The 17,612-nt window shown below is 44.0% G+C and overlaps 1 protein-coding gene across 2 annotated transcripts; it reads right to left on the bottom strand.

Annotated features, from left to right (window-relative positions):
* Positions 1-2,995: 2,995 nt before the first annotated feature.
* Positions 2,996-5,354, bottom strand: SIVA1 (SIVA1 apoptosis inducing factor). 2 transcript variants are annotated; one of them, XM_054286801.1, is made up of 4 exons: positions 5,055-5,354; positions 4,756-4,932; positions 3,959-4,115; positions 2,996-3,207 (listed from the first exon to the last, which is right to left on the bottom strand). In XM_054286801.1, exons 1-4 carry the CDS (start codon positions 5,170-5,172, stop codon positions 3,153-3,155), a joined length of 507 nt encoding a protein of 168 aa, XP_054142776.1. In that variant the 5' UTR covers positions 5,173-5,354; the 3' UTR covers positions 2,996-3,152. The 2 variants fall into 2 exon arrangements, with proteins under 2 accessions (XP_054142776.1, XP_054142775.1); XM_054286800.1 differs by lacking the exon at positions 2,996-3,207 and adding an exon at positions 3,244-3,480.
* Positions 5,355-17,612: the final 12,258 nt, after the last annotated feature.

Genomic DNA, 17,612 nt, shown 5'->3' with positions numbered 1-17,612 from the left:
TCACCTTTCTCTTGGAGGAAAGAAGACTTCTGGACTGAACTGCAAAATATTTTGGATTTCCTTTGTGCACAGGACAAATGCTATTGAAGGAGACAGCTCAAGTGTATTTGTTCTTTTCAGTGAGCTTTTTTACAATGTTGTGGGTTTGTTCTAATACAGTCTGGAGATACTGGAGATACTGCAGTCATTAACCACCTCAGACTGTCCTTAAATATCTGATGTCTATGAAACCACACATTTCTAGAACTGACTCAGTTATTAGTCTTAAGAGAAATTGTTCTATCCTGATCAGATCAGCTGACTTCCTTTTGGACATAAAGGTCTGTTCTTTGAGACAAATGTCACCAGTAATGATACTCAGGCCTCAGAAGTTTCTCATCCATCTGTAAAATCATTACTGCAGGATATTTTTACCCATCAATATGCTGGCTCCTCAGGGGATCTCCTTCCCTTGGAACAGCAGGCAAACTTTGATTTTTGACACTTTGCACTGAGTGGGAGGGGAAGAACATACAATTACAACAAAAAAGCACAGGATTGAACCCAATTTCCTGCTCAGCTAATAAACCAGACAGTTTCTCTGGCTCTCATTTACAGTCCTAGGGGTACCCTATGTGTTGCATTGTAACTCTATTACAGCTCAATGATCAGTGGCAACAGACAAGTCCTTGTGAGGAGGAGTTAATTAGGCAAAGAGAAAAATCTTTGTACTTCTCACCCAAAGATTCTTCCCTTCACACAGGTTGGGGTCATTTTCTGTAGGCATTATAAAGATTTACAAACAGTCTCCAGTCATACCTCCCATTGTTTATCTGAGAACTGCAGGACTAGAAAAAGAACTTTCCTGAATAATATTTGAGTCTTTTAGTAGACACAGGCAGTTTTGTCACCTTCTGAAGCCAGAGAAGCAGATGTGGCAACCACTAAACCCCATTTCTCACATGTAAGAAGGACCTCCCCTCTGCAAGAGCTGGCCATGCTGTCCTGTGCTCCTCCTGCCCTTCCCCTCCCAGCCCCTAACCTTCCTCCAGCCCTCCTGCTTTTCTTCTCCCAGCTCCTCACACTGCACTGGGTATCCATCCTAATGCACAGCCATCTTTCAAGCAGCTAGAGGATAACAAATATGAACATTAAGCCATGAAATTTATGTCATTGTTTACAGAGGACAGCTTTCTATGAAATACAGCAGTGACTAAATGAGCCAAAAAAACCCATTTATATCACTAGTTTGAAACACAAATCATTTGTAAACAACACATCTCTCCCAGAGCCTAGAAGCAAAACATTATTTTCAGTCTCTCACCCTCAGGAGAAAGTAGGAAAAGGCAGACACATACTTAAAGGTTTCATTTAGAAAAATGTACTTGACTGAAAAATGCTTTAGTTCACTGCCTAAAGCTTCAAATAAAACACAGCCAAGTTTTTAAACTCTTTCCTAAAAGTAACATCTAAATGCAGTAAACCACAGGTTCTTCCTATCCATAAAACTGATGGATTTTAAGCCATCATTTTGTGGCTTAAAATGATTGCCACAGCAGCAACATTTTTATCTGCCCTGTGACACCAGCTGGGAACTGCACCAGAGATCTGCCACCACCCTGACTTCATCTATTAGAGCTTTGAAAAGACAGATAATGCTATGGAATTCCTGCACATCCAGCTAATTCTTCCACTACCAAGTCACCTGACTTGAGACTTGTTTGTTTGTTATGGGAATGAAGATAAGACACATTTCAGAGTTGCTCAAAACAGAGACTGGAGTAAGAACCAGTAAAGTCTCCCATTTTAACCGGCTTCAAAACATGCACAACAGGAAAACCAACCAGATCCACCAGCATGTCCAGGCTGGCACAGATGGTCAGTCTCAGCTGGCACAGATGGTTGGGAGTGGAGTGACACCCCTCAGGAAACCCTGGAGTGCACAAATGCTTTCAAAGTGTGCCTGCACAGTTACACAAAGCGCTACACAGGCCAGAGAGGATGTCATGCTGCACCTCACTGTGGCTGATACACCCAAAGCCACGACACTGCAGCTATGAAGAGCTGCTCTCCAGCAACAGCCACCCCCACCCTTTGCTAAAACATTTACCATTCTCTTTGGGGAGCTGCAGGATTCTGACAGGCAAACTCCCAGAGTGCCTCCAACAGAATGTCAAATAAAGGAGTCCCCACGAGGGAGAAGTCAGGCTCTCAAACTGCACTGCAATGGCCTTTCCATCACTTCAAACAGAAATGGCTAAAGTGGAGGGAAACAGGTAAAATCAGGTTACTACACCCAAAATATACTGATTACAGCTGAGAAGACTGGGAAGCATGAGTGGCAGGCTTTGCTTCAGTTCAGGGCAAAGAATTTCAGAAACAGACCACTAGCTGTGCCACAAGGATTTCTTTTCTTGTGTGTGTCAAACCTATTCCTTTTATCTACAGTCTGAAATCAGCCACTCAGATCAGCATTTTCCTGAGGCAGAGACCACTGTAGTTTTCTCTCATACAGTTGGTTTGCCAGATGAAAAGTGGCTTTTTTAATGAAACAGAGCAAAATCAGTAAAAGAAAACTACTTTGAGGGACTGTCCAGTAGTACTTTACTTCACTCTTACAGCACAAACAACACCAAGCCTCTGCAGTGATTTGAAAAGAAAATGAGGAATGAGCTGGTTTATGGAGAGGTACCCCTGAGTGCTGACCATTTTCCAGCCCACTTCATGAGCTGTTTCTGAGTGGGTATTCAGAACAATGTGAAGTTTACAGTGTAGGTGATAAACTCATACAGATAAGTTGCTTTCAGTGAAGGTACTGGAAAATTCTCATTTACTAATGAGAAAAACTTTCCTGCTCCAAGTCTGGTGTGTTACTGTTCCTTCTATCAAAGTTACCATAGAAAGATTAAAACCATTCAAGCTGTCAGTAAACACAAGATGTTTGTGATAGCTTAAAAAAAACTTAACCAGAATCAGCAAATTCTGTTCTTTGGAAAAGCCCCCAGGCCTGGCTGATTTTCCTAGTAAGCTCACAAAGGAAATGTTGTGTGTCCAGAGTGGATTCACACTCACCTGAAAGCACAGAAGGAGCAACTGATTTCTACTCTGATCCCACAAAAGTGTGTCCTAACATGACCAACAAGCGAGGAGAATATTCTGAATCCTGTATCACATCAGGAACACCAGGTAAGAGCACAGAGTGGTCGCTTCCAGACAGGCATAGCACAACTAAGGAAAAGGAGAAAGCCGACTCAAAATAATCTAAAAAGCTTTAAAATATAAATGTTTATTTAGCTACAATATTTAAAAGTACAATATAAAGATATAAAACATAGAAATTCCATAACTAATTCACAGGCTAAAAGGAGTATTTGATCAGCTGCAAGGAGAAGACTTCATGAAATTCATGGATGTTTTAGTCACAAGGGTTATTTCATCAAGTTTCAGACTTGAAATACTGAACAACCACTGCAGAGAACTTGCTCTCCCACATCACCATAACTAGGGGAAAAAAAGAAACAAAAGAAAAACCAGAAGAAACAAAAGTCAGAGTGCCTACTGTTTCTGGAACATAACAATGGCACACTATTCCATTATCAACTGCAACCACGGGACTCCCACACAGCACACTCAGTATTTCTTTATACCACAGGATTGTTAACAATGAGGGAAAAAAATTAAGATTATTCCTTGGAAGTGCATGCATTCAGCACTGGCCAGCATGCTTTACTGCTGGTGGGAAAGCAAGAGAAATTTTTGCCTCCTAAAGCATTTAAGCAAGAAGCTGAACTAGACTCGTCCTATGGTTGATTAGAGTGCTTCACACATGCATCTTGGTTTGCAAGTTTCAGACAGTTTTACTGCTGCTAAAGCATGGGAAGACTATAACTCCTTTATGTGTATGAGCTAGATATCTGCTGCACCCGACTATGAGGCCAAGTGTAATTAAAATAAGCCTCCAAACTCGAGAGGCACTTACTCAACAGCGGAGCACACGGAGCAGGTGACCGTGTTACAGCAGCTGCAGAGCCTGCTGCAGCTCTGGCAGACGAGCCGGTCGCACTGCGCACACGCCTCCTTCACATCGGCCGCTCTCACACACGACGAGCAGGCTCTGGACGCTCCCAGCGGCGGAACTGCTGGGCAAACACACGGTAAAGAAAGTAAAGAAAGGATGAGCTTTACAGCCAGGCAGAGAAAGCGGCTGGAAATCTCAGGGGCTGCAGCGCGTCCGTGCACAGCTACAGGTGGCAGCACTTGGGGAATGCCAAGGGACAGAGAGCGCCGCTTGGAACTTCCTTGGCTCTTTCTCTGCTCAGTAGCAAGACTAAGGGATGATAAAACAGAATATACGCGCGGCAATTCTGAAATCGGAATATACTTCCTTTAAGGAAAGTCAATAAAGAAGAACTACACAGCACAACACTACTCATCATCGTACAGACCTCCTTGGGAGGGGAAGCCAAGGGACAGCACCGGTCTCTGTGGTGACCAGGGAAGGAATAAAGGGAATGGTCTCAAGTTGTGCCAGGAGAGGTTTAGGTTGGATATTAGGAAAATGTTCTTCACCCAGATGGTGGTCTGGCACTGCAACAGGATACTCAGGGAAGTGGCCACGGCCGCAACCCCGCCAGAGTTTAAGAATCATTGCGACAACGCTCTCAGCCTCACGGCGGGAACGTTGGGGATGTCCTGGGCGGGACAGGAGCGGCACCTCGCTGGGTCCCTTCCAGCTGAGGGCACCACGCGGTTCCGTGGCACGGCCCGGGCACTCACCCCTGTCCGCGGGCCGCCGCCGCAGTTTCCCGTCGTGGCCGATGAGGAGCTGCCCGCTCCAGCGGGGCCCCTCGCTCTGCGCCTCCCCGGCCGGCCCCGGCTCCGCCGCACGGGCCGCGGCCGCCGCGCCCTCCATGTACGCCTGGGCACCCCTGAAGAGCAGCCGCCGGGTCCTCTCTGCCGGCCGAGAGGAGAGCGGAGTCAGGGGCGGGCTCCCCACGCCCGCGGGCCGCGGCGGGCCGGCACATCCCCCCGGCGGGGCGGCCGGCCCGGCGCTCCCCCCTCCGCGCCCCGCTCACCGAACACCTCCCGCCGGTACTCCTCGCCCCGCACGCCGCGGCTCAGCTCCCGCAGCCCCACGCGGGTCTTCAGCTGCAGCGGGGCCGCGTCCCCGAAGGGGCAGGAGCGCTTCGGCATGGCCGGACCGACCCGCGCCCGCCCCGCCCCGCGCCGCGTCACGGCCGCGCCACCGCCTCCCTCACATCCCGGCCCGGGCACTCGGGAACCGCGGCCGCTCCCTTCTTTCTGCAGGAAAGCGAAAGCTTCGTCCGCACGCAAAATTTCCCTTCCCGCCGCGTCCCGAGCGCCCGGCGGGGTTGGCAGAGGCGCCGGCCCGGCCCCGCCGCCCCGCCCGCTGCCACCGCCCCTCAGGCGTCACCTCCGTGCGCCCGGAGCGGCGGCGCGGAGCCGGCGGGGCAAAGCGAAACCTATTTTGGAACTCGCGTTTGTCAATAAACTCAGAATCACGGATATGCTGAGTTGGGAAGGAACCACGAGGATCATCGAGTCCAACTCTTGGCCCTGCACAGCACACCCCAGGACGCGCACCGTGTGTCTGAGAGCATTGTACAAACAGTGCTGGAACTCTGTCAGCCGTGGGGCTGTGACCGCTGCCCTGGGGAGCCTGTTCTAGTGCCCGACCACCCTCTGGGTGGAGAACCTTTTCCTAAACCTCCTAAACACAGCTTGGCCCGTTCCCTCACGTCCTGTCGCTGGTGGCCAGAGAGAAGAGATCAATGTCTGCCCCTCCTCTGCCCCTCATGAGGAAGGTGTACCTGCAGCGAGGTTTCCCCTCAGTCTCCTCCAGGCTGAACAGACCAAGTGCCCTCAGCTACTCCTCATACGGCTTCCCCACCAGACCCTTCACCTTCCTCGAGGCCACCTTTGGAATCTCTCTTATTGCTTCAATCCTTTTTTATTTTCTGGCACCCAAAACTGCCCCCAGCACTCGAGGTGAGGCAGCCCCAGAGCAGAGCAGGACAATCCCCTCCCTTGTCCGGCTAGCGATGCTGCTCCTGATGCCCCAGGACAGGATTGTCCCTCCTGGCTGCCATGCAGGCTGACTCATATCCAACTTCCCATCAACCAGGACCCCCAGGTCCCTTTCCTAGTTCACCAGTCTGCTTCTACATTCAGGGTTGCCCTGCTCCAGGTGCAGAAACCAGCACTTTTCAGTTTCAAACTTCATAAAGTTGGTGAATACCCAGCCCTCTAATTTGTCGAGGTCTGTCTGCAAGGCCTCTGCCTTTCAGGGAATCAACAATTTTCCCAATTTCATCTGTAAACCTACTTAGTATCCTTTCAAGCCCTGCATCCAACTTATGAACTCTCTTTTCCCTTCGTAGCAGGCCCCCACACCACACTGGGCTCCCAGAGCTCTTTGTGCAGCCTAAACCCCTGCCCAGGCTTGGGCTGTCTGAATGCTGTGGAACCAACAAAAATGTGCACAAGCTTGAGAATTTCCTTTTTGAAAGACCACCAAGGAGGCTGGAGAATCCCTATCTGGCCAGGGGGCTCTGGTGGGCTCCTCGGCACCAGCAAACATCAGGAGAGGGTTGACCACTTACGGGCACAATGAGTTTTTGGGGACTGACACTCAGTTTCAGCTAAATCTGGGGTTGTCAAAGACCTTCTGCTGTGAAAGGGAATTACTGCAATAAATTTGCTATTTACAGGCGAGCTCTATAGCACCCAGGTGTGGTTACATGGGTTAAAAGTATCAGATGCCATTTCAAGTGGCAGCCAGTCTGGGTACTATGTATATTTTGAAAATACATTGTTTTCCTCAGGGCAAACAAGTTTAAAACTGTTGGAGTTTAGGTGCTATGTTTTGTGTCACTTGAAGGTGATCTGTCAAGAGAGTTTTATTTCTTCCAGACACTTTCCTTTCTTCCAGAGGTCTCAGAATTCAAAACTTCCCCTGTATGTACTGTGGACAGAATCACAACCAAGTACAGGAGAGATTTTTCCATGAATGAACTTACAGTCTGCTAAGGACTTGTTCCTGGTTTCTTTGTTTTGTTCTGGTCAAAAACAAGTTATGACTTGTGTTTCTTCCTGAAAAAAACAAAGAAACAAACAAAATCTCTAAACACCAAAAACCAAACAATAACAGCCTCCTCAAAAAGCAGTGACAGAACCAGCATTTTTAAAAAGGCTTTCATTCAGAAACTCACAGAAACTTCAATGTACATTTTCAATACTAGCACAAGATTTAGAATGGCATAGATTAATGTGCTGAAAATGGGCCACAATACCTAATGGACTAAGTCTTGTCTGGTTTCATTGCTTGAGTTCTTCCAAAACTACTGAAACCCCAAGACCAGTGAGCACAGTGCCTGACTATGGCTGGAGGATCACAGGCTATGCTGAGTTGGAAGGGACACACAGGGATCATCAAGCTCTGCATCCTGGCCCTGCCCAGGACAGCCCTAAAAGTCACACCAATGCCTGAGAGCATTGTTCAAACACCAAAATGATGAGAGTGAGTTGCTGAACTGCTGATAGTTTGCAGGTACAAGCACTCTGGTTTCATACAGATTAATATGATTTTTAAATTATTTTCTGTAGAACTGATGAACCCAGACTTCTGGTCTGTGGAGCCAAAGCCATGGTTGTAATTCACAGCAATTCCCAAAAATCCCTTCTGAGCTCTGAAATCTTACTCCTGCCACTCTTTCTTTATCTGCAAAGATTTCTACTTTGGCTTTTTCTGCACATACTTGCAAATGCATGGTTAAGGATGTTCAGCAGACTTTCCCAACTGCATATTGAAAACTCATGGCCTTTTATTTCTGTCTAAGGAAACTATTTTGTAAATATTCACTCTGATGTCCCTGAAGTTCTCTGGGGAACATTGGTTAATCAGAATGTAATTGGAGTTGGAAAGAGCCCTGCCAGGATAGAGGACAGTGGAACACACATGTTTCACTCACATGGCATGGGATAAACATGGATGGAACTCAGCTGTCTGAGAACTGGATGAAATGCAAAGAAAGAACTAAAAGCACTGTTCCATTTGAGGGGAAGGAGTGCTCTGAAACACTGGTCTCAAATATGAAGTAGATTTGAAAGGGAGCAGCTCATGCTGCAACAGTGCTGCTGGCGCTGTCACTGAAGAGTAAATTTAAGGGCACTTTTGCAGAATCACAGGATATTCTGAGTTGGAAGGGAATCACAAGGATCATCAAGTCCAGGTTTGCTGAGGGCTGATTACATTTAAAACATTGCCACTACTACCCCACTGCAGGAATCTTCTGTTGCAGCTCTGAGTCAGCCTCAGGTGGTGACATTTCTGAATTGCTTTGTGAGACTCACCTTCACCAACATCTGCTACTGACCAGCTCTGTCCTCTTTTCAAGCTATGAGGGCAAAATAATTCTGTCTGCTCTGTGCCAGCAGGCCTGAGCACCCTGCAGGGAGGGAATTGCTTTACCTGCCTTTCTTCTGAATTGTCACCCAGCAGAATGGTGCTGAGTGTTTTAACAGTTCCAGAGCAGTGAGCCTTGAGGAAGATCCACTGGTCATTTAGAAATAGATAAATAGTGATCCAGGCCTTGAAATACTTTACCTATTCCTTCAGCTTTACTTATACCAAAGCCCTCTTCTCAATGTGCTTGTAGTAAGATTTCCCAATTTTTTATATTCCTTCATTACTAGGCCATTTAGAAAGATATCAAAGCACATCACATAGAGGTGGGACTCTGCCTCCTCCTTTAAATAGGGAGTATCCTTAGGGAGCTGAATTGGTATCAAATGAGTCTTTTTTGGCCAACTCACTGGTTCTTCTTTAATGTTTTCATGCTGAAACGTTTAAGAAATAATCTGGAAATTCTTTCAAGTGGGAATTATATTGTAGTAGCTGATATAGTTGGCCATGTGGCAGCATGCAGTCTGTGTTATGTGGGGTGGGCTATCAGGGTGGGCACACATCCCCTGGTGGCCTAGGGCAAAGCACCACACCCCATGTGCTCAGTGCCACTGCACTGTCCTTTCTCTGCTCTGCTGTATGGATCTGAAGATAAAAGAACCCTCCTTGCATAAAACTGCTTTTACTGGAAGGTCTAGGGGCTGTTTTCTTTCTTCTGTGTCCTTTTCCTAGCACATCAGCCTTAACAGACATGTTTCAGCTGGGATCAGAGGGCTACACCTGCTTCAGACATTGTCTGTTCACAAGAGCATGTTGTTTCATGAGGACTTGCTAGCACAGAGTTCATGCCCTCATCTTGACGAGCTCTTGATGAGGTTTCATGCATCCAAAACATATTTGACAAGCCAGTGATATGCAGGATTACGGGCTGGTCCTTGATAAATGCTGCAGTTAAGAGAAGGCTCTGCCATCTTGTCACCCCAGCCAGTGCTTGCTCTTAAATTAGCAGAGCATGGTTGAGTTTCAGAGTGTGTTTCATTCCTGCTCAGCAGATCACAGCACCCAAGGGTCCCACTCACTAGAGGGCACCCTCAAAACTATAAATTATTTTTGCTGTTACAAAGATGTTATTGTTCTGCTGACAGGGGTTTACAAAAGGGCTGCTTTCCCCAGGGTTTTTTCATGTTGTTGTTGTTCCTCGCCCTCCCATAATGTGCTTTCATTTCTGTTGCACTGTTTTCTTTCAGTTTGCTTCTTTCCAGGTTATTTCAATCTGTCATGAAAAAAAGAATATGAACTCTGACAGTGAGAACTGCTATCACTGACCTAACATAGTGCCAAGGGTTCTGTTTTCTTTCTCTGCAGGCAACAATGTTTTTGATTTAATGCTAGGTGATGGTCCTAGGAATTCTTTAAATCTTTGTCCAAGTAGTGCTGTCCATTATTGAGTGTGGATTTACGTGGGAGAGGCTCTGAGAGGTAGCTCTGTCCTTTCACTATCCCTGCACAGTGCAAACATCCTCTCCCACACATGGCTTGGGAAGGGATGGGCAAAACCTTCCTCCCTCCACATTGCAGCTGCATCCAGCCTTGCTGTTATTATCTTGTTGTGGAAGTGAACCCTTGTTTGAGACAGCTTTATGTTGCTCCTGGTTTGCTCTCCTCTCTCCATTCCCCAGAGCTGCCTTTCAGCTGGAATAACTCAGGGTGCATCTGCTCAGCTCAAAGGGGCTGTGTCAGTGCAGGCTGGCCAAGAACCCAGCTCTGCACTCACCATGTCTAACAAACCATGCCCAGCAGCAGCCCACAAAGTGTGTTTATTCTAAATGTGTGTGGCTGTGTTGTCAGCCCTGCACAGAGAAGATCTCTGTGCACAGAACAGAAGCTGCACAGAGTCAGGGCAATTCCCTGAACGTTGCCAGGATAACATGCCACAGCTACAGGGACCATCACAACACTAATGTGGAAATTTCCTGAGCACAGCCTTTGCAGATGAAATCTATTTATGCAGGGAAGTCTTGAAGGCACTCATTCTGTTTGCTCTCTGCTGAGCAGTTTGCATGAGTGGTGTGGTATAAGCTATAAAAGTAATGCTCAATCCTAGGCCTACCATCCAGGGTGCCAATTAATAGAACAAGACTTTTTGTGCTGCTGGCATGTTTCCTCTGCATGGAAATCATCAATGCATTTTGCACAGGGCTCAGACTTTTATCAGTACCAGCTTTAGTATTTTAATTACATAGTGTGGGGAAAATCAATGTCTAATAGACAAAATGCCTTATCCTATTTGTAATGCCTTAACTAGCTAACTTATTTTTTTTTTCACTTGACTTCTTTTCCATGTATATTAGAATCTATTATAAGTTATTCTGTGTATTTATGCTCAGTAGCTTCTTATCATGTATTTACATTAATATTTTTTGATTTTTTCTGCATGAGGATATCAGAGAAGATATTGCAATGCAATCCTATCCTTCTTTTTTTCTTTCCTATCTTCAAGATTTAGAAGATCCCCAGATTGTTGGTGAAGGTGTTCAGTATTGCCTTTGTTTCTTATACTGATCCATTATTGCTACCCAAGCTGTAGGAAGGGTTACTTAAATGTACAAATGTATCACCAGTGTAACTAGTTCAAATATCAAACTGTGCTACTGGCATTGAATAACTGATGGAATAATGAAGAAGAGTAGCCTGACATTCCTCCCAGCTCCTCAAAATTCACAGCCCTCACCCAGGAATGGATTGTTTTTCAGGCCAGGTCCAGCACCCAGCACATGAGCTTCCTGCCCTTTTATTCCATCTTCAGTTCTTCTGGCAAAGAAGAGAGATGTTACTTATTTGAGTTGTTACCTATTCCAGTACCCAATATACACAAGTAGAGATCTCTGAAGGCACATTATTTTTTCTGCAGAACATACAGTACTAAAAATCAGTGGACCAAATACTCAGGGAATGGGTTTGATGTCTTAGTCCCCTTTTCCAATAATCTCCTTTGGAAGCTATAGACAGAAACTTAATGCTGTTTCAGAATGACAAGGCAAGCCTTTTGTGAACTTACTCAGTAAATGTCTTCAAGCTGTATTTTATCTCAGACAGACATGACTGAGGCCCTGTTGGTACAGCTACAAACTGCATTCCTGAATTCTGAAAGAGCCCAGCTTCCAATGAAAGCATGAGACAGTGATAAGAGTCATTGCCAAGGTCACCACAAGGGCACAGCCTCAATGGCTGCTAGAAATGAAGCAGCAGAAAATTGGATTACAAAATCTGAACTGTTTTCAGTGCTATGGGGTGGTAACTGAGCAGCAGATCTGTGCCTGTGGTACTGACATACATGTGACTGCACTGGGAGCAAGACAAGTCTTATCTCTAGCAAGACAGAGTCTTGAAACTAGAATATCAAATTGTCTTGGCAATTCTCCCTTTCTTCTTCACCTATTTGTTCAGGATGCAAAACATGCCATTACAAGGGATGCAGTACAGTGGACATGTAGCAGGAATCTGTGGTACTACTCATCAACATGAGTAATGGGAAACACCTTCCCTGCCTCTCCTGGCCATTATCCCCTCAGTACAGCCCAGCAGACCATCTGCTTTATTCAAGATGCAAATGCACTGTTGGCTCATGCTCATCCTGACATCTCATTTAAACCTCAGGTTTCGCTTGGCAGAGCTGCTCCTTAAGCAGGTGCTTCCCAGCCTGTACTGAGACATGAGGAACCCTGGGCCTCTTCCTGAGCTCCAGGAGCTTTCCATGGTCCAACCCCTAAGTTTACCAGTTTTTCAGCCATTCTGGAATTCAGAGCTCAAAGGGCAAATTTCCATTCATGGTGGAGGGCTGCACTATTTTAAGTATCTCAATGGAAACACAGCTCTAATTACTATAGGTTTGACACAGTGAGTTTCCTCTTCAGAAGCAAAGAACACCATGAAACACTTCTTAATGATCATGACTGATAATACACTGTATTTCCACACTTGTCATTTTGTCAGACTCACCAAAAGCTGACTTCAGCACCATGTGCTTGGGAACTTTTCCATTTACAGGCCAGGAAGCCAGGCTGACAAACCTCAGTAGCTATCACCATTTCCTCATATTTCAAGAATTAGGCCAAGTTAGCAGGAAAAGTTTTGTCTTCTGTAGCAAAAAATGTACACTGCCACCTCTGCTGGAAGGGCATGTACAGCTGACTGTCCTTAAGACAGTCTTTTATATATTCTGCAGCCCTTAAGAAAACTTGTCTCCAGTGACCCAGCCCAGGGTATTTTAAGGATTTCAGCAGCCACCTAAACTGTCTGAAGGGCTCTGCCACTCCTCAGGCACTGTAAAGGCATAACCTGAAACCCAACACTGCTGGCTGAGGCTCTATTTACAGCCCTGCAATGTAAACTCTGGTATCTACACTCAGCTCCTGAAAGGCAGTGCCTGTCACAGGAAGGGAGCATTATCCTGCGACTGTGGAAATATTAAAATACACAAGTGTTTGGGGTTTTTCTCCTGACAAAGACATTTTCTTGCCAAACACATTTATTTAGACAGTGTTCAAATTTGTACTGCTTTCATCTACTGAAAAATGCAGCTGTTGGACAAAATTTTCACATTAATGGAAAATATAAAGTGTATGTGCTTCTCTCCTGTTTTATTTTTCTTACCATCTCACAGAGCTGATGGGCAAATATTTAATGAACAGTGTCTGCTCCAGAAATCTACAGATATTAATGACACATGAAAGTATCTTAGAACAACTAATTTCCTGTATGTACACAAGAGATTAAATGGCAAAATCTTGCAATCATTCTGTAAAACATGCTCATTATCAAAGCTCATTTGTGTTAGACCAGTGATTGGGGAACAAAAGTATCCAGTTCCCTACCTCCCTGAAGCAGCCTGTACAATCCCACTTTCCCCATGCCATGGATCCATGTAGCACCGTGTCAGCTGAGCAGGCTCCATGCTTCAGGCATCCCCTTTGTCACTGGCAATCTGGATCTGATAAAGAGACAAAGCAAACACTGACACACTCATTAGTGACAGACAAACCACCAGGCTACAGCCCTGATGGACTGCCACAAACAGGCACTTGTAGAAATGAGATGGCTGGAGCTGGGTTTCCTTTCTTGCCTGATGACCAGTTAAAAGGGTAATGTGAGCTCATCATTTTGCCAACATCTGACACTTTAAAACCAGCTCTCTGGTGGATAGGACATGTTACTGTACAGGAGGCAAGGCCATTTCCACAGGGAATAATTAGTGGGCTAGAGCTTGACCCCATGTAAAGTAATACTGTCAGCGGTTAGAGGCAGGAATGTATTTTTTTTCTCCATCCCAAACATCAGACACAGCTCTCCAGCTTGAAGTTTTTGAATTTTTTTTTTTTGGTGTGTGGTTTTTTGGCAGTTGTTTGGTATTTTGACTTTGGCATTGCCAGCCTGACATGAATTTAGATGACACTGCCTAAGATGCTTCAGCTACCAAAGACCATTCTATGTGAAATTATACATATGTATGTGCATATATGTACATAACTGATGCAAAGGAAATGAAGAAATATTAATTAATTAGCAGATCAATTCTTCTCATACAGGTATAAGGCATTGCCCTGAGTGCTGTGTGAAGCACTGACCTGCTATCATTTACTAGAAAAGTCACTTACCTGCTGCTTCTGACTCCTTGTAAAACAGATGAGAAAGGGGATGGTTTCTATGGAGGCTTCTGGAAGCCCTAACACACTTGTCTGAAGCCCAGTCAGTTTTAGAGGTGATAATTGTTTATCTGAGCCAGTATTGACCTTTGCTTTCTCTCAGTGTTGCTGATAAAGAGCTTCATGGAGCTCCCATCAGTTGTTCTGAACCAACTTTTCTTGCAAGAGTTTCTGCATCACTCAGAAAATGTATTTTTCCTTATGAAACCACTGGTGACTCAGGTGAGCTAACTAAAGATGACTAACCACGAATCCCAGTGGTAAAGGTAGATCCCTGCTCAGTCTGTAAATGGGAAAGGGAGACAAAGTTTGTGGAATTTGTGAAAAAAGGCCAAACGCTGAAAATCTATAGACTGAAAGAAAACATACCTTCATTCACTAATGCTGGTACTTATTTTCTAAAATTCATGAAATATTAAACCAGGTTTTGTATGAAGTATATTTTGTTAAAGAATAAGAGGAATAGAGACCAAGAACTGTTACTTCAAATCTGTTTTAATACATCTTCAAGGACAAAATAAACAGGTGTGGATCAAAAATCATTTGAAAAAATCTGCATAAGGTGTAAGTATAGATTGCACATTACTATGGAAATGCTTCATTTTCTTTCCTGTTATAAAGTGCATTATGCCAAAACTGTAAGACCATATATAGCCAAATACAAAAGCTTCAAAATCCTATCCTGAATGTGTTAGGAAGTGTAAATCTCACTAGGAAGGCCATATTGTAAGTGTCAGAAAATACCTCAAAAACATTACTGTGCAGGAGTGAATCTGTAACTGCTATTTTAAAAAACTGTAATCTTTACCACAAATTATGGATTTTCAGTAAACATTTTCCCTTATTCTTCCATCCAGATATCAAACAGGATGATGCATCAGCCAGTTTTAGCCATTATTACTGAATTTGGCTGGGGAGAAAGAAGTAGTTAAATTCATCACAGTGATTGTTATTAAATGAAATTCCAAACAATACAAAATAACATACATGGAAAACAGCCAAAATTAAAGGAAATTTATGTTAAAATGTTCCTATTAAGCACTGTGTCTCTCAGTAGATTAAAGAGCTTCTTCATAAAAGCCTGAACTTATTCACATTTAACTCAATGACAGCACATGTAAAATTTAATAGGAGTAGAAGTTTTATTTAAAATAGCCATGCTATGAAATGAAATGCATGATATTATTTTTATGGTAACAGAGTAAGTCATGGGATAATTACTTGTTACATCATGCTCACTGGGTTTTCTGATGAATCCTTGAAAGCAAGGACAAGCCATGTGGATCTAATGGATACGTAATGGAAAAATGGAAAATAAAAAGATTAGATGGAAAGCAATCCTGTGAAAATTATGCTATAAAAGCTATTGTCTCCAATATGCCAAATACTCAGTTTGGAGTTGATAATTTAATCCAGTTATTCAGCACACCAAGTGGCTCGTTAGTCACTGTGGACTTTGCCTATAAATCAACCAAAGTTTAAATATAGTGGCCACCTCCCAGCACAAATGCATGAGGAAGATGGGGCCAAGAAAAGGAACAGCTCTAGATCATTCAGAAGGCAAATGTCACAGGGTCAAGCCGTGTGAAAACAAAACTTAATTACTGTATCTCCAAGCATCTTTATGCTTAAAGTACCTCATATGAATGAGGCACACTTCACAGTGCTTGTGATAATTAGCACTTACCAAGTAGCTTTCAGAAGTGCTTTGCAAACATTAAATAAGGTCAGAAATCTCATTGGTCTTTCATCAGAACAGCTATAACTATGATGGGGAGAGCTTCCTCCTCAGTTCAGATCAAGGACTGCAGGGCTTGACCCAGGGAACTCCAAAAGGCAGTATTGAAGAGGTGAGGATGTATTACTGACTGCAGTTTTACAGATTGAAAACCAGCAGCAGTGAGATTAAACAATTTGCCAAAGATGGACAAAGGAGTTAAAACAGAACTAAGATTCACAGCTCTGGAATCCTTTTTTTTTTTTTTTTTTTTTAAGAGAAAAAAAGGTATTTGCTTGTGCATCAAGCCAGACTCTATAACGAACTGGGGCGTGGAGACACTGCACCAGAGCTGGATGGTGTAAGAATTCTGCATTACAAGCAGCAAAACATCCAGAAACAGTTGCATTTAGTCCTTTGCACTGGTACTTTTAAAAATGTTTTTTGACTGAAATGGCTTTGAACATTATTTGCTATTTGATACTGAGTGAGATGAGACAAAGGGGATGAGTATGGCACATTCTCCTGACAGGTTTTCCTTTTTTTCCCCTCATTTTTAATCCCAAGTGTCATTGCTTTGTACCCTTGGAGTTACCATGTCAGAAAAGGGCTGTTTTTACACACTGCATAATGGCACCACTGAGGATGTGATGCCATTTCTACACCCCATGGGAATGATACAAAAATATTGTTATAGCTCTCTGAGACATATATTAAAAAGGAACATCTACTTGGAGAATTTTGCAGTTAGGGAATAACTCTGTCTCTAGGATGATCTTGTTCCTCTACAAAAGGTAGGCCTTCTTTGAGAGCTCTTGATGCATAACCATTACAAATTAGAAGATCCACAAAGAAGTCCAAGTACATTCTTGAAGATTCTGGGACCTCTCCACAGCTTCTGCATGTCCCAGCCCTGGCTGCCACGTGTCATCCCCTTCTATAAATAGGCACTACATTTTGCTGAGGAAGGTCAAAATGTGTGAGGGGTGTAAATACTGCAGCAGTCATCATTGAGTCATGCATTGATTTATTCTTGGAAACCTCTGAGCTGTGGAAGCCTTACAGAGCCACAAGTCCCAAGTTCCTCAACAGAGTACCACAGGAGAACTTGGGAAACTTCAATCACAGAACTAGCAGGAAGAAATGTCCCAGGTTTGTGGAGAAAATGCAGCATGCTGTCTCAGATTCACTCTCCTCATGTGTTTTGTACCCTGAGGACTCTCCTTCCACTTCACTCATTCCTTTTCCTACTGCATAAAAGAGAGGCCACTCCCCTGACAGTCTCCAGCCTGTTAGTACTCAGAATAGTTCAAAGAATTATTAAACAGGTCAGATTTCCCCAGTTTGGCCCCTTTATAGATGTTATCTCAGTTACTTGAATAGGCTTTGTGATAAATACATTTTACATTTTAGCTGCTCTCCATTCATTTTAGTAGGCTCTCAAAAACATTATATAAAAATTACACATATTTGTGTTTGCCTTGCTTTGTGCAGTCAAAAATATTCACCTAACTTTGTTGTGTTTTATAAACTGAAAATATTTATAATTCAACCAATTTCAGTGCATGGTATCTATTGTAGTACTGCCAACCCAGATACAGATATTTTAACATATGAAGAAAAAATCCAAGCTTCACAATTCTAAAGTTACCCAATAATTACTTCAAGAGGCTTGATACTGGTTTCAGCAAGGAGAAATACTATATAGGTGTAAAGTACTTTCAAATAGTAACATGGATCAATTGAAAATTATTTCCCTATTTTGTTAGGAGTACTTTTTTTGACTTTT

Source organism: Melozone crissalis, unplaced genomic scaffold (genome assembly GCF_028551555.1).
Source record: "Melozone crissalis strain CALT ecotype California unplaced genomic scaffold, PUWL_Pcris_2 ptg000056l_1, whole genome shotgun sequence".
In the NCBI taxonomy this organism is placed as follows: Eukaryota; Metazoa; Chordata; class Aves; order Passeriformes; family Passerellidae; genus Melozone; species Melozone crissalis.
The sequence above is the reverse complement of the archived record's forward strand: the minus strand, read 5'-3'. Positions and strand labels throughout refer to the sequence as shown.